At 34.9% G+C, this 25,722-nt stretch overlaps 3 protein-coding genes across 3 annotated transcripts; 1 reads left to right on the forward strand and 2 right to left on the reverse strand.

Moving 5' to 3' along the window:
• Window positions 1-667: 667 nt before the first annotated feature.
• On the forward strand, window positions 668-17,565 carry LOC120329120 (MAU2 chromatid cohesion factor homolog). The gene is made up of 15 exons (XM_078110107.1): window positions 668-1,054; window positions 2,581-2,696; window positions 5,389-5,565; window positions 5,704-5,826; window positions 8,418-8,576; window positions 9,165-9,267; window positions 9,659-9,746; window positions 10,334-10,443; window positions 11,419-11,606; window positions 12,055-12,231; window positions 12,692-12,816; window positions 13,225-13,336; window positions 13,930-14,030; window positions 14,394-14,511; window positions 15,208-17,565. The coding sequence occupies exons 1-15, from the start codon at window positions 886-888 to the stop codon at window positions 16,240-16,242; spliced, it is 2,901 nt and encodes a 966-aa protein (XP_077966233.1). The 5' UTR covers window positions 668-885; the 3' UTR covers window positions 16,243-17,565.
• Window positions 17,566-18,162: 597 nt separating this feature from the next.
• Window positions 18,163-20,102, reverse strand: LOC120344946 (uncharacterized). Its single transcript, XM_039414293.2, has one exon. The coding sequence runs from the start codon at window positions 20,032-20,034 to the stop codon at window positions 19,153-19,155; it is 882 nt and encodes a 293-aa protein (XP_039270227.2). The 5' UTR covers window positions 20,035-20,102; the 3' UTR covers window positions 18,163-19,152.
• A 2,403-nt stretch (window positions 20,103-22,505) lies between these two features.
• Window positions 22,506-24,874, reverse strand: LOC120329374 (uncharacterized). The gene is made up of 4 exons (XM_039395985.2): window positions 24,602-24,874; window positions 24,382-24,512; window positions 24,125-24,155; window positions 22,506-23,582 (listed from the first exon to the last, which is right to left on the reverse strand). Exons 1-4 carry the CDS (start codon window positions 24,729-24,731, stop codon window positions 23,074-23,076), a joined length of 801 nt encoding a protein of 266 aa, XP_039251919.2. The 5' UTR covers window positions 24,732-24,874; the 3' UTR covers window positions 22,506-23,073.
• Window positions 24,875-25,722: the final 848 nt, after the last annotated feature.

The raw sequence follows: 25,722 nt of genomic DNA on the forward strand, positions 1-25,722 counted from the left end.
TGGATGTCAGTTTGAATAGTTTGAAGGACCTTATTACATAACTGTCACGTCGTAGTGAAGTAATTTTAGGATAATGCAGTCAGGTGGGGGTTAGGATTGACATATGCAAAAATTGTTATGCTACGCCAGCTAGAAGTACTTGAGGTACAACCCAGATAGTTATAGTTCGGTGCAATGATGCATATTTCGAACTACGGCAGAAATTGACTTGTTATTGTTGCATGGTTACTTTTCCATGCTAGTATGAGTAAAGCATGAGTATGTTGCATGCTTTTAACAAAAGTGTCCCAAGTGCCGTAGTAAGAGCTGTATACAGGTTCTATTGGTTTGATTTCCAAATTTATAAGTCCGAGAAAAGTTGTTTTTGTGAGATTTACTGAGGACCAAATATTACTTGTCATTCGTTTTATTATTGAGGAAAATTCCGTATCGAAGTTGCTCTATGGACACAGGGTCTTTGTCCAGAGCAGGACATAGTCTGAGTCTAACATGTTTTCCCAGTTCGACGAAATTCAATGGTAATAATAGAAAACATTTTCTATATACAGTCAAAGACAATTAGGTTTTTAGGCGTTTTTACAACATGTTGGCGAATGTATACACCAAAGTTTTTGTTATTAAAATTAGGGTTCGGATATGGAGAGGGAAAATTCGTTCTAACCTGGAATCGGAGTCAGATTTTTCTCAACCTGAAGTCTGTGTTGATCGCATGCCCTGTTTTTGCTTGTTTTTGTACTTTCCTTATCTAGTGAGCAATTTTTTTTTTATTTCCCTATTGAATTTTGATGTGGGCACATCGGCCCTGTAATGCCTTTCTTCGTTATAGAAGTCTTTGTGAAAACATCGCAAAAATAAAATTCACTTATTATGGTTTTACTCTAACAGATGAATAAGGTCGATCCGTCAGCCAACAATTCTGTTGGTTGTACAAGTTATAAAACAAAAAATATGAATTTTAATGAAACAACATATCAAAGTTTACTTGTCATTGCTGAAAACTACAGATTAGCAAGACCACCTAGGATAAGGATGTGCCTGCAGTGCCTAATGGCAGGTTTGTATGATTTTTTGATATATTATTGACAAATATCATAATAAGTATTAAGTAGATATACTCAAATAGTGACATCATTTCTCTCCATTCATTATTTGGGGCTGCTCGTACAGTGCCACGTTTGGAGTGATAGCATGAAAAACAGCCCAAAAAATTGGAATTGAAAAAAAAATATTTCTACAATATTCGTTGCTAGAAATGACTTGAGAGATTTGTCGGTTCTTCAGAAGTATGTGCACCAATATGGAAGTTACATCGAGTTGTGTAGAGGGACTGAAACCTATGGGCAGGAGATATTCACTTGGCTAACACAGACAGTTTCCGAACTCGTAATAGAACTAAAATAAGGAAAATCGGAATAAAATTATGGCTTAACCCTAACCTGGTACACATACTGTGGGAGTTACGATTTGTTTGCTATGTAATTGGTAATCTTTTGAAGAAATTGACAGCAAAATTATGGAATATGCCAAATTTTCATTAATTTATTAAATAAGTACTGGTATGTAAAAATTCATTTTGTCAAATAAACATGTAAATAATGTTGTAAATTCACAAATATAATTCTTCACGAATAACTATCTAACAAGCTCCTTGATTCAAATACTGGTAATGTGTTCCAGAATAGATAATGAACATACATTACTAGTTTGTATTGCCTGAATGTAAATACCGAAAACGTTTAGTAATAAAAAATAACATATTTAGGACAATTTTCCATCTGGGTTATACATACTTCATTGTGAAATATATTTACTAACCAAAATTATTTAGTTTGTTTTTCATAATAAAAAATATATTATCTGAATAATCTGAGATTCAAATGTTTACCGCTGTAATACAAACAAAATTGACTTTGAGTTTCAATGAAATGTTTAAAGCTGTTTCAAACCACGAGAACTTGTTGTGGAAAATCATTGATGGTGACAAATATAATTTTACTTGTGGCTATCTATAGTTGGTACCATAATAAAACAGTAGCATCATAAATCATAATTATGTTACAAATTTGAAGACAAAGTAGCAATTTGGTACAATAGAACAAGGATGTGCAAAGTGCGGCCCCACAAGAAAAAATTGTGCAGCCCACAGAGAAGTGCCGATTTTTAATGGTGTGCTGACTGTGGAACCAGTTTTTAAATCTAGTTTAATCTGGTATGTGCGAGTCATTCCAATCCCTCTGCGTTGCGAAGCCTTCACCGAGTCCAAATTATTATCTATCCCTATGACGTTACAATGCCCTAACAGCTAGCTTGTGCAAAGGGAATGTCATGCATGTTATAAGATCATTAACTAAAATTTTTGCGCCTGCAACTACTAGAAACCCTATGTTAAATAAAGGTACGGCCGCGGTTTTACCCAGTTATTCATATCTGGCCCTCCTGTATTAAAGGTTGCCCATCCCTGCTGTAGACAGAAACGAACAGAGAATAATTATGGAGGTTTCAGTTAATCTAGCCATTTTGGAGAATTAAAATCGAAGAGTTCTCTTTTTGCATCTGAATATTATTTTTCTTTTTTCTCAGTATTCAACATTAACCCACCACCTCAGATCAAGATACGAACTCACTTGCAGATTGCAACCTTACTTATTCGACATACGGAAAACAAACAGTTGGCGCAGTCCCATCTCCATGCTGCAGTAAGTTCAAGTTTTTTGTCTTTGTTTTTAATCAAACACTGCCGTAATCCTGTGCAGAAATAATAAGGAAAATGGTTTACTGTTTTATATTTAGAAAAATAAGCTCTGTTTTTATTTAGCTCGGTTTGGGTATGATGGATAATATTATGTGATGAGGAATTATTTTTAAAAAGCATTAGCTTTACTATATTAGCCTTGTCTGGTATAAATTGAAAATGTAAAAATGTTTACCAAATTATAGATTTGATAAATTAATGCCTGTGCGATGTTCACAAGTTTTCTCTATACCAGGGGTGTGCAAATTGTGGCCCATAAGGAAAAATTGTGCAACGCGTTGATAAGTGCCAAATTTGAATGGTGTGCCCACGAAATGAGTTTTTAGTTTAGTTAATCTGGTTCGTACGAGCACTTTCAATCCCTACTTGAGTGACATTGTCATATTAGCAAAACTAGCTAGCAAAATCCTGTTGCAATATACACGATGTTATAAAAACGTACGGCCTGCGGCTTCACCCAGTTACCTGTATCTAGCTCTCCTGTAATAAAGGTTGCACACCTTCTGCTCTATACTATAATTTCTGGTATTGTGAAGATAAACTCGTTTGCTAAAGCCTTAACTTATAAATTCATTTGTTAATCGAACATTTTTGAAAAAAATATTAGATTAGAATAGCATTTTTTATTCACGCTACTTGTTTTGAGCCTTGTTCGAAGTAATGGTGTAAAATGAAAACATCACAATATAACATTGTTTTTACTATATATTAAAGCTTTAAATTTCAATCGTATCATACGCCGTACGCCCTATTTTTATGGTATATCTGCTTCACTGATATTATAGTATTTTTTGATTTTTTTGTACTGAATAGGAAATTTTTTTTATATTGAGGAAGACATTGCTCAAAATTGCTTGGAATTACGAAAAAGAAGCTAAATATTTTAAGTAAAAACATCTTATCTGCTGATACAGTAAAACAGTGATTTTATAGGTGTATTATAGAAAAAAAAATTTGATGAGGTAGTGTTTTCACTTTCAATTTACGTACCTATTGTTAATAGTGTTTTCTATGCCTACCATGTGGGTAATATGGAAAGTAGTAGACACTATGGCTCTATTGTTAAGGTTTTGGTATCTGTCAGATAGAAACAGGAAATCTGCAAGTATTGTTATACAAAGAATTAAAAAACGTGAAATAGTATTTTTGACCGTGGCATATGCTTGTTTCAAATAAAATCTTTGAAAATGGAATTGCAGATGGGCTGACTATTTGGGAAATTTCTAAATTTTTATAATACAAATTTTTTTGTGTCATTGCCAAACTGATAAAATAATGATAATTCATATGGGGTAATGCTAATTTTAAGAGGTAACGAGCCCATAACATGGCATTCTGAACACATTTTAATATGAAGATTTTATCATTTGAATATAGTGATATTGCAAAGATTTATCAGTGGATGAATACCAATAAATTTATGTATCACCAACTAGCATCAGTGAGATCGAATATGGCGCATCTCAGCGACATTTTTTTGGTTTTTTGAACAACATAACTTAGATTAGACTGGGAATTTATTAATGTTTTGCCAGGTGCTGTGGATCGTTTTAAATGCAAAAATCTAACAAAGATTCATGGCCATGCTTCTATTTGTACAGTTTAATGAAAATCGATTCTTAAATATATTTTTTATTTTTTTCAACCTATTTTATATGTTTTATTGCATAAAAAGATACTAATCAACAAAATTTGTTCTCAAGAGAAATGTGCCGCATAAAAAAATCATTCCTTGCAAAACTTTTTCTGACATGTTCTCGATGCATGGGCAGTAGGATGTATTAAAAGTCAATGAAAAAAAAATAATATTGAGGTATCAACTGAATTATCGACGATTTCAATTTCGTTCTGAAATACTACGGTGTTTTTGAATCTGGTATATCGAATATATTCTAAATTGAGTCATCTTGAACAATGAACACACAGTATTCAAAGAGTTTGAAATGCAGCAAAGTCAGCACTAAACTTAGATAAACAGTGATTCGATTACTGTTATTTTCTGTTCCTGCAATTTGCAAAAATTGAATGAAGGCCATTTTGGTCATTTAGCGCAGCGTTAGGAATTACGTTTGAATCCTATGCAGGAATAGTTATTTATGTGCGAGGAGATTGCTGCACTCCCCACCGCCGTAGGGTGGTTCACGCAACTGCTGGTCGGTTACAGCTTCCTCCACTATCAAGTCCGGAAAAAAATACTAACTAATCCCATATCCGGCATGGACTGGTACCTGGACGAGAGGCTGTGGTTCGCCATGTGATTAGGCGATCTTAACGGTTTTCCTCCCCCCGGGTTAAATATCTGAATCCTATCCTGGCCTACTCCATACAGTTGTGAATAAAATTATCCTGAATTGTTTTTTATATGACACTAATTTGCACATTTTGCTCCAAACAAAGCCTTGTAAAGGCCTCTGATCTCGCACAATATACAAGGCGCTACTAATATTTGGAAGAATTTAAATCATTCTGTTAGACATTGCCTAACTTATTACACTCGGTGAGGTGAGAGGCATGGGATTTGTAATGCTAACAGTAACATGGTTAAATGTGGCACTTTAACCGCTATTGTGCTGCCAATTTGAACACTCTATTCCTTTTGGCTATACCTTGATAATATTTTTTTTTCCTATCTTCAGATAACTCTTGCAAAATCAACAGGGAATGAACTAGCTTACTTCGAAGCAATCAGTCTTCTTGCAACAACCTTATGTGAGATGTCGAAACCAGCGCAAGCGAAACCCATACTTCGAGAAGGAATCACAGCTTCGCAACACAATGTTTATTGGCATGCAAGACTTTTACTCCAGCTTGCTGTAAGATTTTCATTCTTTTGTTTTTCATGAACGTGCATGTTTTCCAAAGTAGGCTGGTATCTTGATGAAAATGCCACCAACATAGAAATATGAATATATGAGTAAAAGACATACATTCGAGACTTGTTTTTTACACAGCACCTCCATCATGAAGAAGGAGATCACACATCAACTCAGCAATTATTAGATGTTGGAGCAGATCTCGCCAGTAATTGTGGATCAGATTATTTGAAAATTTTGTTCCTGCTCAGTAAAGGAATGGTAGGTTGCAACAAATCAAAAGTGTATCATTAAAATACTATATAAATTTGAATCAGAACTGAGTGTGCTTCATACTTCAATATTGTATATGTAATTTTGTTTATTATACTAGTTGAGTTTGACAGCGTGAATGTTTTAACATTTAGCGTCTAAAACAGTGGTTCTCAAACTTTTTAGGCAGTGCTCCCTTTTTAGAATTTGTCTTGGGCCCCACCTAGGGATGGGCAATGTAGAATAATTTACTATTCTAGAATATTCTAGAATAGTTAAATCGAATCCAGAATACCGAATCCTATTCTATTTTCATACTTATTCAAATAGTGGGAATTTCCACATTGCTGGATTTAGATGTTAAAAAATTGCAATGTATTACTTACTATAAATGTATTATTTATTTGGAAATGTCCTGAACATTGGATTTCATTTGATACAGGCAGTTCCCAGGACAATAAAATTTAGGAATATTACAATATTTTTTGCCCTCAATTGTTCCAAATGTATGTAATCCCTAAATACTAATAAATACTGATATGCTAAACTAAAGCACGCTTTACGCACTTTAATAGTAAGCGGTTAAATACAAAATAGACATGAAACGGCGTTAAATCATTATTGATGTAAGTCTGTCGAGTATACTATAACATACCCGCTGAGAATTAATTAGATGCAGAACCAGCGTGTTGCTACTGCAACCTATGCGCCGTTGTAAAATATTAAATTTATCCACTACCAATTAAAATCAATTTTTTATTCTGTGCGAGCAAGACACATAAAACCAAGTTCCCGTAAACGTGATTTCATACTTGGTTATTAGGTAATAACATCTAAAGACGAACTCATTTTCTATGATTATCGTTACATATCATTATCTACCCAGACTTGGCCCTACTAAAATTCAATACGTCACTATCTTCGCCAGATGCGGCAACTTTTTTCAAAATTCATCGCCGTCTGAAATACTAGACTTTCGATCAAACGTGCGTCTATCTTGAACGATAGAAATGTTATCATTAATCATTATCTACCCAGACTTAGCCCTACTCAAATTCAATACGTCAATATCTTCGCCAGATGCGGCAACTTTTTTCAAAATTTATCGGCGACTAAAATACTACAGACACCCGATCAAACGTGCGTCTATCTTGAACGATGGAAACGGACCGAAAAATATGTAATCTTTTGAGAGTGAAATTTAAATGTGACAGATGCTCACGTTTTGCGATATAACTTTGTATTTCGAAAAATGGTATAATAAAATTATTAGTAAATATTATTTGATCGCAAGTAATGTTATAACATTTAACGCCTGGCTTTTGGTTTACGTGCATCATTTTTTTGGAAAACTCGTAGGTCGCGAAAAATCATTTAATTTAAAATGAAGCAAGGCACGTCTGTAAACAATTAAAGATTGTTGCATTCAGATTATCGGAATATCACCAGTGAGTCGGCACAAATAACGCTAGCTAAATAGCAAAGAAGGAAAACGCAAAAATGGTGCAATAACGAGTCTTCGCCGTGAGGTTATATTGCCGACTTCTTGTCCTGAATATGCCGATTGAAATTACACTGTTTGATGTTTACCGATTTACGGGTTCTTTGCGAGCAGACGCAAGTTTAATTAAACGAGTGAGATTTTCACGCGAGAAAAACGCTCGCCTATAATTGATAAATTAGAAACCCGAAATACAAAAATTGACGCATGGCGCCGGAAAGGCGAAAACCGAATCCTGTTATCGGATCCCGTTGGATTCGAATACTTTGGGATTCGAATCCTCCGGATTCGGTATTCTATATTGCCCATCCCTAGCCCCACCTCAAAAATAACTAGCTAAAAATAAGCTACAAATAACAGATAGTAAGGCGAAGTATGTTTTATTCAAAAACACCAAAAGTCAGGAGTTTGGAGTCACCAAAAATAAGCATCCAAAATTGGCATCGTATTCTGTATAAAATAGTCAGTTTGTTCATTTTTTATCCTTTGGTTCTGTTTGTAATACAAAACCAGGAAGTTATTTATACTGGACCTGTCTATTAGTAATGATTTTTTGAAACAAAATGTAATTTGTATTCTTATGCAAACACTGTTTCTGATTGATGCGAGAATCACAACTGCTCTTGCTCACTGTGCAAAGTTCCGTTTTCAATTACTATTGTGTTCATGATTTAAACCATTTTTACATTGTTCAAAAGTCAAATCAAACAAAATTTATAGTTGTGTAAGTGGGGTATATCTCAGTATGAAAAAAAAGATTAAACCAGATTTGCATTAACTTAACTCATAACTTGAATGCGCTTTTTAACTGAAATTTTATATATGTTAGCATTACTAACCCTGTCTGTACCATGACATTATTTTTCCGACAAACTATGGTTTTGTCCAGGTTTATCTATTGGTAATAAATAAATAGTTGGTGCTGGTACCACAATAATGTATATCATTTCTAAAGCACCAGTATAGTATTATATTTACTTTGAAAATTTTTTTTGTCAGTTTAAACATATTTCTTTTGTACCTATAATATAAATTTAAAATAAAAAGTCTTTAAAATGAATATTATAATGCATAATCAACACTTTTTCCTCTGTTTCAGGTACTTTTGGTGCAGCAAAAGCTCGATGAAGTAAATGTTGTATTATCTATGTGTGGACAATTAATAGACGGAATTAAGAATGCCACACCGATGCAAGTTGAATCACATAAAGTTTATTTTCTCACATTGCAAGTTGCTCATTTGCTTTCTGGAGGACAGGTAAAACCCATAAAAATGGTTTATAATGACCTAGTGCAGTGGTTCTCGAACTTTTATGATACACATCCATCTTTCAAAGACTCTCGATACTTTGTGCCCCCTAGTCTTCAATTTTTGTTTTGTTTTCAACTGGTCTTCTTCAGTTATTTCATTTGCCATGGTTAGCTATAAAAAGCCACTGAATGAATGTAAAACAACAACGCTCAAACAATTAAAATGAATCACAGTTTAATTACTTTGTATTATTAATGTCATCATAGCATATGGTATTTGTTGAAGACTTTTCCTCGTAGATCTCATAGAACTGCCCTGTGGCCCATAGCGGTGCCTCTTGCGACCTTGTGGTTTGACTGTTGACCCTAGCTAACTATTAATGTGGGTTTGAAGTCCATGTCACCACCCCGAGGAGAAATAAATTGGATAGTCAATGTCGAATTGCAAAGATCCCAATCCTTCCAAAAATAGTAGCTCTTTATATAGTTGGTGAGTGGCCTTTTGTATGAAGCATTATCCACAGTGAAAGTTGAAGATTTGAAATATCTGTATAAGTTTGTGTAATAATTTTTGTTAAATATTTTCCTTTTGCAGGTAAAAAGTGTAAAATCAAGTCTAAAGCAATTACAGCAGAGTATACAAGAAATAACAGCTTTACCTTCATCATCATGCAGTCTTGTGCTTCAGGATAACCCAGGTATTTTTATAGGGTGTTTTCCAGCTCAGAACTCAGAGAAAATCAAATTTTGATAGCGAAAACTCTGGGCAAATGTAAGCATTCTTTGATCGATCGTAAAGAACGCTTGGGAAACTAGATACTTTCTGAGTTTTGTAGAAAATATTTTCTCGATGGGCCAAATAACCAACTTCCGACATCAAGCCAGGCCACACCTAAAAATCTTAGCAGGAAAGGCAGGAGAAGCGGCTAGCCTAGCTTAGCCTTACAGTGATAAGTGCACCGGGCAAGGGCCATACTGAATGGCTTGCCGGGGCGAGTATGGTTCACGAGCCACTCGTTACGCATCCCTGATTTAGAAAATTCTAAATCTGATTGTATAAAATGATGATACCTTTTTAAACTATTTCAGGTCATCTGAAAGAACTTCTCGAGGTTGAAGATATGATGAAAATATTAACAAGCACAGATGCCTTTTCCTGGTTACCAAGAGATCACATGTACGTATCATGAATCGTTCCTGCTTTACTACAAAACAATTTTGTTTGTTTGTATCTTGTAATAGTCCAAACAAATTTGGTTAGCCTATTAACAGATTACATTTACAGACATATTTTGCTTTATACTTCAGCTGGTAACTCAGAAAAACATTCTGAAGGTTCTTTGACCTGTGCAATAATTCCTCACTTGTCTGTTGAGGACAAGGGCCAGGTCAATTTCCAAGCTAGCGGGTTTTCAAAATTTTCGAGGGCCTAAAAAGCCTTTCAATGTGCGACAAATTGCAGTATATGATACAGAAAAATGCTTTTTTTTCATATATTGAAAGGGGGGGTTTAGACCCCACCCCACACCCCTTTGCTACTTCCCTGGTTAAGGATGCCCAGTCAGCCTATTGCCGTTTTGTTTCCATCATGACTATTCATGCTTTCTATTTTTGCTCTAATCTTATATCAATAAATATATGCTAAAGACATTGTTGGGTGAAACCGTATAAACGTTAGGGAAAATCAACTTTTATTTTGCAGTTTTATAAAATTTGTTTATTCAGAGGTTTATATTAGAGGTAATGTTCTGTTTCTTTTTGCAGGTGTATTTTAGTGTACCTAGTTACAGTTACCTATTCCTTGCTGGCTGGATATCTGGATAAAGCTCAAAAGTATACAGAGAAGGCTTTGACGCAAATAAGGAAGCTAAAAGGTATGTATGTTATAGTTTTTTCAGGTTTTAAATCAAGGGTGCAAACTTTAATACGGGAGGGCCGAATGCCAATAACCGAGTGAAACCTCGGGCAATTGCAGGCACAACAATTTTGGTTATTAATCTTATGACATGCGCTGTTCGTTTTGTACAAACTAACTGTTAGGGCATTTAACGTCATAGGCATAGATGAAAATTTTGTACTCAGGTATAGGTTTTGCAACGCAAAGGGATTGGAATTACTCACTCGTATCAGATTAAACTAAAGTAAAAATTCGTTTCGCGGGCCACACATCATAGAAAATTGGCACTTCTTCACAGGCCGCACAATTTTTCCTCGTGGGCCGCATTTGGCTCGCAAGCCGCTGGTTGCACACCCATGTTTTAAATGTTTCAATACATATCATACTTCTTCAGAATTTCTTATTTGTGAGAAATTTGCAATTTATACATATTGTTTTGTATTTTATAATCTGGAGATTTGCATTTTTATAAATTCTCGTTACTGACAACCAACAATGCCCAGATCGGATTGAATACATTTCGAATTCGATAAAGTGACATTCAAATTTTAGAAAAAAATCAAGAATTTTTCATCAAGTTATCCACGGCATATAAGCGCGCATTTTCAGGTGGAAGGATTATTGATAGCAAGCCAGGAAAAGTCAGTTTTCAGTTAATTGTTCAAGAATAGAGCAAATGGTGTTGGAAAATGTGTATAAATTTATGTCTTACTGCGAATGCCGCAAAATTGCATTTAAAAAAAAATGTTGAAATTGGCCCCTCAGGTGCCGCACTTAATTTTTGTTATCTTTAGAAAAATAATCCATTACAGCAAGAATAATTATGGTCGAAGTTTTCCCCAAGAATTTCAGTTACGAGGATTCACCACATTGAGTCGTATTACCATATTCTGTCTTTGTCGCATCAATCGGCATTGAATAGGTTATCCAGTATTTTCTTCTTGTTTTGCAGCCTCAGATTCCAGTTCTCTCCTTGTACAATTGGAGCTGATGTTTCTTGAACATATGGCACAATGCCATCTCATTATGTGTGATAAGAAAATTGCATTGCAGAAGATAACGGAAGGATGCAGGTTGTGTGTCACTTATCCCAATACCCCGTCTATAACGAAACACACAATGCAGATGCATACATTATTGGTGAGATATTTTATAGTTTCTACTGTGGTAGTGATAATTGTACCTAAATGGGGTGACATTGTGTGGTAGTAAGTTAGTCCTGGAATCCTCGAAATCAGGGACATGAACAACCATTGAGATTTATTATGGTTATGCTCAATTTTTAAGATTTTATTAAAATTCTCTTAAGTACAGTGTAGGAGGTAAACTTAATTTTTTTTTTTTTTCAAACATCTGATTTCAAAAACCATCTATCCATCATGATGTATTTGCACTATTTCAGAGATTTTGTACATTTTAATTACCATGAGCCTATTGAAATATTTCTGCTGATATTCCACGAGAAGTAAAAAGTACAGTCATGACTCAAATGGAATTTGGTGTCTCAAAATGAGATTTTTGTTGTTTTCGTTTAAATCCGGCGTAGTTCTAGGAAGGTTTTGAAATTTCATGTTTTTTTTTATTCCAGGGTATGTACTGTATGAGTATGAATTACTTGGATGACGCTGAAAAACATTTACAAATCGCTTTAAAGAAGAGTGTAAGCAATGAACAAGTTGTAATGAACATGTTGAATTTAGCAATGGTGTACATGCATAATTTTCAACTTAATAATGGACGAATTCCTCAAGCGAAACAGCAAGAGGTATGGAGTCTCTCTATTTTTTTTCCAAAGATACTCCTCTTCAATTCTTGTCTTGAAGTTAAAAAACGTAAATCTTAAAATTAGCGTCTAGCTGTGTTGGGTGGAGAGTCGCGAGCGAGCCTGGTCGAGTCACAAGTCATCCTAGTCTCAAGTCGAGTCCAATTCTCGAAGTTCGTCAGTCACTGACTCAAGTCTCACTGGCAGTTTGAAGATGACGAGTTCGCATCATTCCATTTAGACGACTTGAGTGACTTGAAGTCCATGAAACTATTTAATATGTTCCGGCCCAGAATTTTCTATATAAGTACAATGTCAATAAAGGTATCTGTCTGTTTATCCTTTTCAAACAATCGATTCCCAATAAACTATTATATTTGTCACAAAATTCCTTTTTCTAATGCTCCAATCACAAAAAATCCTCAATTAATACATTTTATTTTATATTTTTTGCGTTTTTCAGCTCATGCAAATTTTAAGTCAAATTAATCCAGATTCTGTCGCTTTGAAAAGCAGAAACCTGAAGGCAGCATCTTTTTTCGTGAAAGGAATGTTTTCATTTTTCCAAGCAATTTATAGCGATGCGAAGTAAGTAAATTATGCTGTGTGTAATGTTCAAATGGCAATATGGGATTCGAAAAAAAAAGTGAAAAATGATTAAATATTTACATTCAAAATATGAAATTCTCCATTTCAGGAAAGTTTTGGAATATCTTCTACAAGAATTTTCATTAAATTAACATGCAAGTCTGAAAAAATCATACTAGTTTAAAATAATTAATTAGTAAACCAATTAAAGACTGAAAACAAACGCTACAATCTCTATCCACGTCTCATACTATACTAAGTAATGCTGGTTTTGTTATTAATGTGTTTGGATTAAGATATAGTAAATTCTTAGAATTATGTTTCAATATGGTGCATTATTCAGTTTTGTTCATATGTGCGCTGCACAGACAACCATGGGCGCAATTCTAAACTTATTTTTGTTTTCAGACGATTTCTTCGTGAAACCTTGAAAATGGCAAATGCGCAAGATCTAAACAGGTTAACAGCTTGTGCATTGGTTCTACTCGGACATATTTATCTTTCAGTTGGGAATCATCAGGTTAGTAATATGGAGTACCGATTACCTAATTCAGGACTTCCTGAACTGGGGGTTGCGACCTGTAGGGGGAGAATGCACTGAATTTTACAGGACACAAAGAGTAGACTACATCAATTTCACCAAAGTACTATATTGTACTTTTTTAGACTTTTAATTCGAAATAGAATTATTAAAACTTGTGCAAAACATAAATCTTAGGATCACGAGAGAATACATAAGATAGAGACTGCACAACAATGCAGACTTTCAACGTAATACCCGAGAAGTGGTGCTATTGCATAACAATGCCAACTTAACGAGGGTTGCAGAAAATTGTAAAAAGTTAAAAGTTTGGGAAGCCTTGATCTAATCCAGTAGATAAATAATCATTTAAATTTGACCTCGATATGTTGCCATTGCAAGCTAAAATCGTTGTTCAGATTTTGTACCCGCAACCCCAGTGTGTTATAAAGTGGGAAGGCTATACCAAGCCGAAAATATCATTAACATGACAAACTATATAGTAGCAAAGCCTTGTTCGGAGAGAAAGAAAAATGTCATATGAAAAATTGACTGTTTCGACTAAGCTGTCTGTCTTGTTTTCTTCAATACAGGAAAGTGTCAACATGGTTGTTCCAGCAATGCAGCTTGCAATGAAAATTCCAGACACCAGTGTTAAGCTGTGGAGTTCTGCTTTACTGAGAGATTTATACAGGTATGTCATCTCTTCAATTTGAGAATAATGGAATATTATATTATGGTATTTATCATCTTGAATTATAGTTATCACTTTGTAATATCTTGTAACATTCTAAACTAATTTGAAAGTATGTTTTTAAAGTGAGTTGGTAGCTGTTCTTTCATTAGCAAAAAGTACAAAAATTGTTTATGTTTATTGGGTGGTGTATAAAGTGTTAATAACGTTTTCTATGACAATGGTTAAACTTTATTGACATGCCTAATACTTCAAATATGTGGAATAGAGGTTGTTAGCAGGGATGTCCAAAGGTTTCAACTATCACTGATATCTGACAATTGTAGATTGTCATTTGCTAAATCATCATTGTTCTTTTTTCAGATTATGTGGAGATGAAGAAAAATATACAGAATATAAGAAAACTCACGAGAAAATAGCAACGAAAATTTTTAATGAACAACATGCAATCGGAGAACAATCACAACATGAAATTATAAAGGTGAGACGTCATACTAAGTTCACTATAACTGTTATCTTCAATTGTTTGTTTTTATGTTAAAATTTTTATACATTGTTAGCTCTGACCAAGGTTCTGCAGCAGCCTTTGGGAGTAAAGAGCTATGAAAGTTCGTAATAATTATCTGCTTCTACAGTTAAGCATAGAATTTTGAGTTTGACAGCTCGACAATGTGGCGCATTGTGCTGGGCGCTAGGAATACGCTCGCCTGCGCAACTCCAATTACCCTGCGTGGGTATGTTCGAGAGGATTGCTGGACTCCTCGCCGTTGTTTGGTGGTGAACGTAACCACTGGTTGATTATGGCTTCCTCCACCACCAAGTCCAGGCATTCGAAAAAAATAACTGACTAAATAATCTCATACCCTACATCAACTGGTAACCAGACGAGAGGGCATGGTTCGCCATATGATTAAGCAATGTTAACGGCTTTCCTCTCCCTGGAATAAATATGTAAATCCTATCCTTAGGATGACTGCTGGGTGTGGCTGCAGCTTGAGATATCTAATTTTACTGCCAACATAGTTATACTAATATATTCATCAAGAGGACAAAAAAAATGGCCTCGTGCTGCTGGACTTACCTAGTCCTTAACCACTCGAGATATAACGAAGAATGGAATATAAATGAGTCAATATGCCAAATGCATAAATCTTTAACACTTGACTTTGTGTTTCAGTGGTTTTCCGATGATCTTCCACCTGTGAAGCTGATCGATATCACTGATGTTACAAAAGAAACTGGCAGTGATAACTCCTCTCATGTTGAGCCCATACCAATGGATATTGGAAGCAGCTCTTCTGCATCGTGGATTCCAGAAGAAAATGCAAATTCTGTGGCAAAAACTTTAAGCCTCGAATCAAATGCAGCTATCCAAGAAATCAAGCAATCGTTGCAGCAAGACATGCCAAACGCATTACAAGCAAACTTGAATCACGATATGATTACGCAAAATAATTTAGATAGGTCAACGACAATAAGACCTGACATTAATTTCGATCCTAATGTCTATTTTCAATCTAATGCAAAAAGTGATCCTCTCGCTCGTAAACATGAAGTAACGCAGAAATTTTCAGCACCTTCGAATATGATATCAGCAGCCGCTCATCAAAGCCATCCACACCAACTTGTGGCCTCTCGTTCTGGATCTTTAGACAGTAATTTGAAGCAACCGGACATGCATGGAAACATGTTCCCGAACCCTATGCCTGAAAACTCTAACTTGGCAATGTCGAGTCGGCATTTACACAATCAGACGCAAAGTAGGGTGTCAATGGACAATGCTATGGTTGGGCATAGACCACCCGAACAACAAATTAGTCCATTTGTCCAACCGCACCTATCTTATGGTATGAACGACATTTTGAAATCAGCTCAGGGCATTGATTCAAGTGCAAAAAGCCTCGGCCCAGATGCAAATCCATACCTCACCGCCACCGGGCAAATGCAAGGCTTGAGTGGAAATTTTCCTAACTTAGTGCAACAACATTCACAGTTGCAAGCCTTACAGCAATTACAGGCTGCACAAGCCAATGACTTGCAGCATGCGTACCACAGAGGGAACGCTGCATTTTTTCAGCAACAAAACCTCAATTACCCACCTGGCGGCAAAACTCAAATGCCTAGTTCAAATCACGAGAGACATCCCCAGTCATGGGTAACTAATCAAAATCACATTTATAATATTAATAGCAGCAACTATACTTGGAGATAGGTGTAGAAGTATTATGGCAGATGCCTAATTATTCAATCTAAGTTATGTTCCCAGCGTATTTTTTTCCAGTGGGAGGCCTGTGGATGCAGTAAGATGCTAATAAGCAGCAAGAGGAATAGCAATTGTACAACCTGGTCACCTGAATGTGTTCCAGCCAAGTGCGGGCTTGCATTAATATGAGCTTATTTTTTATTCTCTGGTGTAATTTGACTTCTACACCGTTTAATTTATAATGATTTTAAAATCTGATCTATTAAGAAGTTGTATGTTGATTTTTTCACATTGATTCAACTATTCATCACAATGAGATCATGACTATCTGGTCAGGGCTATAGAATTTAAATTGGGTTTGGAAATTGACGAATTTTTTGGTCAAAATGAGTCTGTATCATTTCAGAAATATTATTAGGAAAATTTAATCATATTTAACAACATACAAACAAGCTACCTTATCAGCCTGAATAGAAAATTGAAATAAAAGAATATTCACTCTTTTTTTGCAATCATGAAATAAGCAAAAGGATATGGCTGCATTTCCTTTTTTGATTCTCAAAACTGACTATATATTCTAGTTTTACATCAAAAAGTGTTTCATATTTCTATCTCATCAAGAAGGTCAAAAACTGTATTGGTCAGTCTGGCATTTACTTGAGATCTTTAAAACAGGCTACCCATGCATGATAGCCAGATCAGCATTATTATTTCCATTTTAAATGTTCAACACCCATGTATGAACTGCACCTTTAGTATCGATGATCCATACTACTATTTGTGGTTTATAAACTGTGGGTTACCTCTCGTACAGGTTGTTATTGAACTATTATAAAACCTAGCGATTATTTGTAGGGGCCGCTCTTATGTCCATGTGGTTTTCGTACTGATTTAATATGATTTTCTAATCCTACATACGCCAGTATCGTACTTGCCTAACTTATAACTGTTGCTAGTATAAGTACCCAAATTATCGTTGTCAAGGATATGATGCTTCGAATGATTATTTTCCTTGAAGAAATTTTGTATTTTCTTCATATCAAGCAATCAATAGGGGAATACATTTGCTGTAATTAATCATTTCAATCAATGAAAAGTTGTAAAAATTTAAATGGGAGGCTTATTACTACTTACACATCATCATGAAATATTTCTCTATACTTGTTATGTAATTGTTGTTATTTTTTGATTACAAACTAATTTTAGATCACAAAATTCTTTGCTTTTTTACATTTTTTGCACGTATTTTTCTATCCGAAGTACATTTAATATTATTATTCTGGTAATTTAACATTTTATTTCATTTGTTGTAATAAAGTCTGCCCCTTGTTACACCCAAGTCTTATTTATCTATGTGGCTGTGTACAAACTCAATGGGTTTGTTAGAGTTAAGAGAATGTAAAGATGCGCAAAGAAATTCAAACCTCAGCCTCAAAACTGTCTTATGCTGATTGCTGAGCAAATGTTCAGATGAATTATTGTATAATTTTGTAGTGTTACGCTTTCAAGTTTTATTAGATCTCAGGACTTCAGAACAAGTGAGCAGAAATCTGATTATTTGTTTTAAGATTTTCTGACTACAATTTTGACTTTGAATCACTCTCTTTGCAACATTAACTAGGACAGTCCCATGTGAGGAAATTGGAATTTCAATGTTTTTGTTCTTCTTTTGAGTCAACCAGCCTTGGTTAGATTGGGGATATTTAATCGGACTTGATGCTGATTATTGAAACCGATTAGGAAAATGGGCGAATATAAACCACTGCAACTGGTACGGTGTCTAATTTTAGTGAACCTACTATTGATTATTTTCTTATACACTAAAAAGAAAACAGTAGACAACATTGGTCACAAAAGTTACATTTTTTCACAAGACTTGCAGACAACATAATAGTGCATTTATATGGTACAATCTAATACAACCAAATGAACATTGCCAGCAACATATATTCTGACTGATTCACAAAAAATATATATACACAAATATCGCTGATCAGACATCAGAATCAAGTTTTTCAGTGATTTCAGTGAAGTTTACAATGTACCAGAAAGGTCTGTCAGCAGAATGCTATTTATTATCACAATAAAAATTAGTCAGAAACGCGAGGTACTAGATAGTAAGCTTATCTGTCGGCTGTCATGTAGAGGCTAACTCTCAGTACTATTTTCGTTAAGCATGTCAAGTTATCAGTTGAATAACATTGACAAAATTGCATTAATACTGTAAGGGTTTCAGTATATAACCTTTGACAGAGAATGAAAACCAGAAATAGCAACGAACGAGCATAGGTAGTGTGGAATATATGTATGTTTCAAAGAGCTGCATATTGTAAAGGCATAATTTTTTAAAATTATGGAAAACAGTGGTCAATTAGGAAGACACATTTTAATACATATTCAGGTGATATTTGTGGAGTGATTATAGAAATCATGGTGAATGAAAAGGTCAAACAGCATCTGTAGTTTCTCTGCACATGGTAAATCACCACTGAGTGATTGATGGACCAGCAGTAAAGGCTTCTTGTACTACAATTGTGTGTTTTATAAAAGCTCAGAGAAAACTCATTGAAGAGATATAAAATCAGTAAATTTGAGTTGAATTGATGTGTAATGGAGATTTTTAACTTTTTTTCTTATTTAAAATTTAGTCCATGAGTATATTATAATTTTTGCATTTCATTGCTAAACACAAATTATTTTGACAGATATTCAAAAATCTTTATTTTTTGTCATCTCTGGTCTCTTAAAAACTAATAATCTTCACATCTAATAGTATATATTATTACTTTGCATTGTGATTGCATTGCATTTTGGTATCTAAATCACAGTGCTGAATTGTTACATTGGATGGATCAATAGTGCAATTTTCAGTTTTTGAAACAATGATTTGAGCGGAGTAATTACTCAAAGTTTAAAATGTCAAAATCGATATCCGTAATATTCTACGTATCTCATTTGCTGTGATTCCTGAATAGATTTCAGTAAATCTTGAGTGCGTTTTGCACGTCTTGCCTCTGTTATTGTCTGTTTTCGTGCCCTTTCTGCATCTTCTCTTTCCTTCAGAATTGCTTTTGACTTACTTTTAACCCAAGCATGGAAAGCTCGGTTACAGTCTTTACGATCACGCAAGTAAAACCCTTCATCCTGCTCAATTTGTAGTTGTTGCGTGTGGAGTCGTTCTTTCCGTAGTTGTTTTTGTTTAGTATGCAACCATGATTTGTATGCTTTTACTGCTTCCTGTTTTTGCTGAGCAAGTGATTCAGCATCACCACTACTTCTCCTTGATTTTTGTTTCTTCATTTCTTCGTTCTTATTTTCAAGCCAAGCTTTCCATGCTAATTCTGCTGTTTTCCGAGCTTCCTCTTCTTCAAGTCGTACTTGTTCTTCTTCCTCCCTTTGTTTTTCTTCCTTCGCTTGTTGCTGTTTTCGCATCATCTTTTTCATTTCTGGAGACATGGCATACGGACTCTTTATTGACTGATAATCAATTGTGCTTGTTTTATTTCTTGTTGGTTTGCTTGATTTCACTGGAGCTGAATGAGGTGTTGCTTTTTTGGACTTTGATTTTGCTTCTTTGGATTGTGGTGGAGGTGGTGTTTTGCTTCTTTTACCAGCTTCTGCAATTTTAAGCTTCTTTTTCGCCTTTTTGTCCTTTGGTTTTCCATCTACAACTGAAGGCATCAATGCTTTAAGCTTTGAGGCACTCACCAATTCAAATTTGCCACCGCGTTCAACCAGAATTTTTTCATCCTTGTGGATTTCCTGGCCATTAATTGTAATAGTTTCTTTCTCAGAGGCCATTTTATTTTGGCACCGAGCCTCGATTGTAGCACAATATGCAAACTACATGGACATAATATATATGTAATACCCCTGGTAAAATTATTGAGTAATTGAGTAATAATTAAATTTTCTCAATAAAATTAAACAGAATTCAGTAAAAATTTCAGGCTCGTGTGAATTAAAAAAAAAAGATGTCACAAGAATTTGGCTTTAAGAAACCAACATGATATTTTTATAAATTCTACAACAACGCTATGAAGAAATGCTTACACTTATGAAGCATATTCTAGAATGAAATTACCTGGTCTGATTAGGATTGTAAGCATTTTTATTTATCAAAAAAATGGTATTGGTTGATACAAATAATAACAAGTATTTGATAAATGGTTCAACACTAAACAAAATGCCTGATTAAATGACAATTTAAATATTTGTGATGTCCAAAGGTAAACAAGGTCGAGCTTAAAAATGATAATAAGATCGTTTTATGCTACCTTTTATGAAACATTCAAAGATGCAGGTTTCTATTAGTCAGAATATTGCTGAAAACTTGCAAAAATGCCCCGAGACATGAGAGTGTTATGTAAAATATCTTATCAATATATTCGGATATCAGAAATCGAAAAAAACTTACTTCAAATGACCGCTAAATTAAGTATATAACAAATATTGACATTTGATCATCCTTGACGGACTAAGTCACCGCAATTTACGAATATCTCACCTAATTCTGTAATTCAGCAACTTCTGTTTGTGCAGTAGTTCTGTAATGTCAATTTTAAACCATTCCAACCTACTTGTTTTGTGTTTACCACAGTTGAAATTTAGCCCAACCCTATTATTAAATAAAAATGTTTAGGGATATACACACTATGTTACTGTATCAACAGATCAAAGAACAAAACGCCAAACCTCGATTTACATGCCTCATTTCCATTCATCTCCAACATTGCGCGTCACAGCGTGGTCATGGTAACGTACCGTGGTACTGTATTGTACACTTTGACCCCCATAAAATGGCTGACTGATTTTATTGTTTAAGTTGGTTAAAATTTCGTATTATCTCTGTAGGCAAGTAGGGCTTATGAGATGATTTGATTACTTGGCAAACTGCTATCTACATTGGCTGTAAGGTAGTCCGATGAGAACGGGCTTTTGAGTTAATGTATTTTCGCAACAGTGCACCTTCAAGGCATGTGATTTAAAACTAAATACTTCCTAATTAACATATTTCAGCGACAACGACCCCGAGGTAAATATGGGAAATTCCGAGAGAATGCAGTTGAGAAAACGAACATTTCACCGCTAAGCTAGAAAATAATGTTCAGTTCACGAATGCAGAAACTTTTGGCTGGTCGCATTACGATATTGAAGAAACCCATCAGTCTAGGGCTGGGAATGGTTAACCGGTTAAATGAGTTTAGATGGTTAACGGTTACGATTTATTTTAACCGTTAACTGACATCTCAGGTACAAATCATCTTTATAATGTACAATTTCTTCAGAAATGATTACGTAATCGCAAATTAATCTCCCGTAGCGTTTAATTTAAAAGAATATCACTAACTGTATTTGTAACACCCAATACAATTGAAGTACCAAGATTGCTGATTATGAAAATTTGACAATGATGAATTGATAATCAGTTTTCGAATAAGACATATTCCTCGGTAAAAATATACAGTTTTCTTGCAAAATCGTCTATTATATGTGCGCAGTTGCTGCTGTTTATCCTTATGATATCTCAAAGAAGAATTTGCACATTGAGCACTAAAATTTGTCACATAAATAACATTGAATAACGGAAACTGTTTCACTAAAATACTGCCGTATGTCCGAAGCACGCTGCATATCTCTTGCACCACAGGGATCACGAAACGGTCTAGATTCGTCAATATTTTTGGTAGATACCAGGATAAGATCACTCGAACTTAGTTTGTAACCATTGTGACGTAATAAGCTAAAAATTTCTACGTCAAACTGCGGTTAACCGGTTAATGTTCCCCGGCTAACGTGTTTTCCCTGATATTCCCAGCACCCATTCCAACGTAAAAAACTTTTCTCCACTCTTTACGTTTGTATGCTAATATTGCGGCTAAAACAAACACCAGCACGTCTGCAGATTTTTATCTTCCATAGCCGCATGTACCCTTGGTTTATTTGAAACGGAGATATGATTTCACCGAATAAGGTCAGCCAATGTACGAGCCGTGATATTCAATGACTAGCTGTGTTGTTGACTTTCTTAAAGCAATTTCGATCAATGCTGTAAAATACAGGGAAGGGCTAGTTGAATTATTACATAACCAATAGCTGTTAGATTTGGGTTGACTCACTCTCGCGACTCCGAGTCCAAGTGTAATTTAATTCCGAAGCAAAATCGAGCAATTCCGAAGCAATATCGTCATATGAAGACTGATTACCGGTCTGCGATATTGATTATAACTAATTTGTTGACACCCAATATCACAGATAAAATTATCTCGATTTGTCACAAATATTATACTTGCTGCATTCCAAAGTTCATTTGTGGCCTCTTTGTTTGCGTTTATATAATTTATACAATAGGCTACAAAGAAAAAACGCAATCAACTATTGCACAGTGGTTCCTCAATCCTCTGGAATCACTGATGTTTCGTTCCAGCAAAAAAAGTTGAAAACCGCTTATTTACATCAGCATATAAAATTGACACATTCCATTAAATGATTTTGTAGATATTTGATTCCAAGCATGTAAAAATAGCCAAGTGTATATATATATATCGATTTATATTCTCTTGACGCCAAAGTTTTGTTAAACCATATTTACGGTTAAACGTCTTAGTATATATTTACGGTTACACCAATAGTGTCAGCCATTGGGACTTGGAAGTAGGTTATGCCGCTGTTACAAACGATCCGAAATCCTAGAGAATTGAATCAGGTTTCGGTGTCATTGCCTAATAACGGCTGGTTGAATAATCAGTATTATTTAGGAAAGTTTTCCCCATCCACGTTGTATCTGTTAGAAATTAACTCCAAGATATTAATCAACCACGAATCTCGAGTTGGTTCAGTTCAAATACAGTATACAGATGCGTCATTATTATGGGTGCATGAGGAATGATTACCCCAGCCAAGATTTTTACAAGACGCAATGTTATTCTCGGTTCCATCACAACCTATCCCGGAAAGCCATATGGGTCCACTTCCTTCGCCGTGTATTGCACAGCAGTACGCGTAGGCACGATCGTATCCAAGCATGCGACATACTACACCGGCGTCAGTATTATCCCAACCTTCGTCACAAATTGTTCCCCATGTGCCGTTGTGAAGAATTTCTACACGGCCTTCATTTGACCAACCACTTTGAAGTCTTACTCGCGTGAAACCGTTTTGCAAATCCAAAATTTGAGATCGTAAAGAATGAAGTTGATTTGTTAGGGCGTCCAGTTCTTGGCCGTTTTCTGTTTCATTCAGTGTCATATTTGTAACATTGTAGTTGAGATTGGTGATATCTGAAACATGGCCGTTTTCTGTTTCATTCAGTGTCATATTTGTAACATTGTAGTTGAGATTGGTGATATCTGAAACATGTGAATTACTCATTCAGTTTTTCGGCAACATAAAACTTTCTTCGCACGTGACGGCGCTCACATTCAAATCAACGCCATGCTACAAATTTAAAGATTAACGAACTTCTGTATAGTTTAATACTTTGTATTTTGATTCTAGTACTACGTATTTTTCCATTTTAATCACAATATTTTTGCGTGTCCGTCCGTGTATTTGTCTAAATTGTTGTAAATCCCAGGAAAATTGATAACTCTGGATTTGATTCCTAAAGACGCCACTTTACACTGCAGAAACATTGTCTTTATACGTACTGTATTGTATTTATGTAATCCTCAACAGAACCTGAATTATCATGATACCTGCAAATCATTGTTCACCAGGTTTTGACCATCTATTTTATGAACATATTTGAAATGCCAACTATGTCAGGTTATGTTTTACTGGTCTGATTGGCCAAGTGACAAGGTAACGCCAAAACATTTTTTTCGAATGGGCATCGAAATAGTTATAAGATAAGTTATAAATATGATAATTAATCATAATCGGTTCATACTTATGATTTCTTTCTTCAAACTTCCGACAGCCTGAAAATAACAAAAGAATTTTTCTTTGATATATGCAAAACGCGATAAAAATGCTTAAACATTTTCACGCATTTCATGGCGAAACTAATCCCGCGAAGTAGATGTTCATGGATACAACAAACAAGTCTATTTAAGCATTACACACGAGAAAATTAGTACTCGAAAAATCAAAACTGCGACTAAAATATGTACTTTAATATCACATAGTTCTGATTCAATATCTTACCCAGGCTGACAGCACAAGAGAACAAATAGTGGATGCCACCAACAATACAATGACAATTGTTAGAGCCAAAGATCTCCAATGTCTTTTCTTTTTTCGTGGATCTTGACATCGTGCATTTTCATATGGTTTACCTGATTAGTATAAAAAAATACAAAAAGAATTGCTTTATTCCTAGAAATACATCAATATATATATATACAATTGAATAGTTAATATTTACCCGCAGATAACGTGTTTTCATAAACATGTCCGGCAACGTAAGGTTCTTGTCTACCTTGTCCGATGGATGAAAATCCAGTCGTAACCATACCAGCATCAACGTTTGCATAAATATTGTCTCCCATAACCATAAACCCCGTCCAACAACAATATATTTATTCAATATTTCATTTTACTAAGAATTGAAAAATATTTACCGGTACTTGTATCCATGAGTATGGGACAAATTCGAGATACATATGTCAAAAACGTCGTATCTTTTATTATATTTTATATCCGAGCCACAATATCAATGCTTATTAAGATTTCAACGTGAAGTCACTATTATTTTGCTTCGACATGCCTCGCTCCACACTTTTGGAGACATGAAGTTTCTCACATAGAAAATGGAACTTTATGATGCAATAATGGAGTTCCGAATATTAGTATGATTTGATATGATCTCAGTTTTGTATGTATGATATTTCTGCCTGCTCATTTTCGACTAATTTTACTCAAGTCACCACTAAACAGAAATCCCTATTTGTCTTGAATGTATAAATAGAGTTGTTCGGTCTCACAATACCTATTGTTTTGCTATCAATTAGGTGATTTCACGTGAGAATAATATAACAAAAAGAAGCTACGTATACACACGAGGCGTATCATGTTTCATTTAAAACATTTATGTGGAAACCAGGGCTATCCAGCGCCACAAGTTGGTTCATTCACGTAACCGACGGCCGGATAAAGAGATTCTGAAGCGACAACTTGTTAGACATTCTCCAACCGACGTCTCCCGAGAAATGTCTAAACAAATTCCAGTACTATTTTTATTTGTTCTGCAAGTATTAGCCTACTTGGAAATATCATATTCAATGATATAACAAAAACAAGAGAGCTACGCACAAATATATGGACACATTAGACCAGAGCGAATCAGTCTTTACCGGTACCTTTGACGCTACCGGTACCCTCAAAAAAGTTCTGAATTTCCAGTAGCAAGAATTTTGCAGAATCAAAACGTACAGCCAGTCATGACACTGACTAAAATCCGTGTTCCCATGGATAAAAAATAATACAGCAAAATTTTAGACGAAATATCAAATTTCATAGAATTCACACAAAATTTTGAAATAAATA

The sequence above is a fragment of the Styela clava genome, chromosome 1 (genome assembly GCF_964204865.1).
Source record: "Styela clava chromosome 1, kaStyClav1.hap1.2, whole genome shotgun sequence".
Taxonomy (NCBI): domain Eukaryota; kingdom Metazoa; phylum Chordata; class Ascidiacea; order Stolidobranchia; family Styelidae; genus Styela; species Styela clava.

What these genes read in the sequence shown, in the direction of transcription:
- LOC120329374 (XM_039395985.2), bottom strand. Translation starts at nt 24,731, where the DNA reads ATGGTTATGGGAGACAATATTTATGCAAACGTTGATGCTGGTATGGTT. An exon ending in TGAAAACACGTTATCTGCGG is followed by an intron (nt 24,513 to 24,601) that starts GTAAATATTAAC and finishes TATACTAATCAG; the next exon opens with GTAAACCATATGAAAATGCA. An exon ending in CTCTTGTGCTGTCAGCCTGG is followed by an intron (nt 24,156 to 24,381) that starts GTAAGATATTGA and finishes TGTTATTTTCAG; the next exon opens with GCTGTCGGAAGTTTGAAGAA.
- LOC120329120 (XM_078110107.1), top strand. Translation starts at nt 886, where the DNA reads ATGAATAAGGTCGATCCGTCAGCCAACAATTCTGTTGGTTGTACAAGT. An exon ending in GCAAATAAGGAAGCTAAAAG is followed by an intron (nt 10,444 to 11,418) that starts GTATGTATGTTA and finishes CTTGTTTTGCAG; the next exon opens with CCTCAGATTCCAGTTCTCTC. An exon ending in CACAACATGAAATTATAAAG is followed by an intron (nt 14,512 to 15,207) that starts GTGAGACGTCAT and finishes TTTGTGTTTCAG; the next exon opens with TGGTTTTCCGATGATCTTCC.
- LOC120344946 (XM_039414293.2), bottom strand. Translation starts at nt 20,034, where the DNA reads ATGGCCTCTGAGAAAGAAACTATTACAATTAATGGCCAGGAAATCCAC.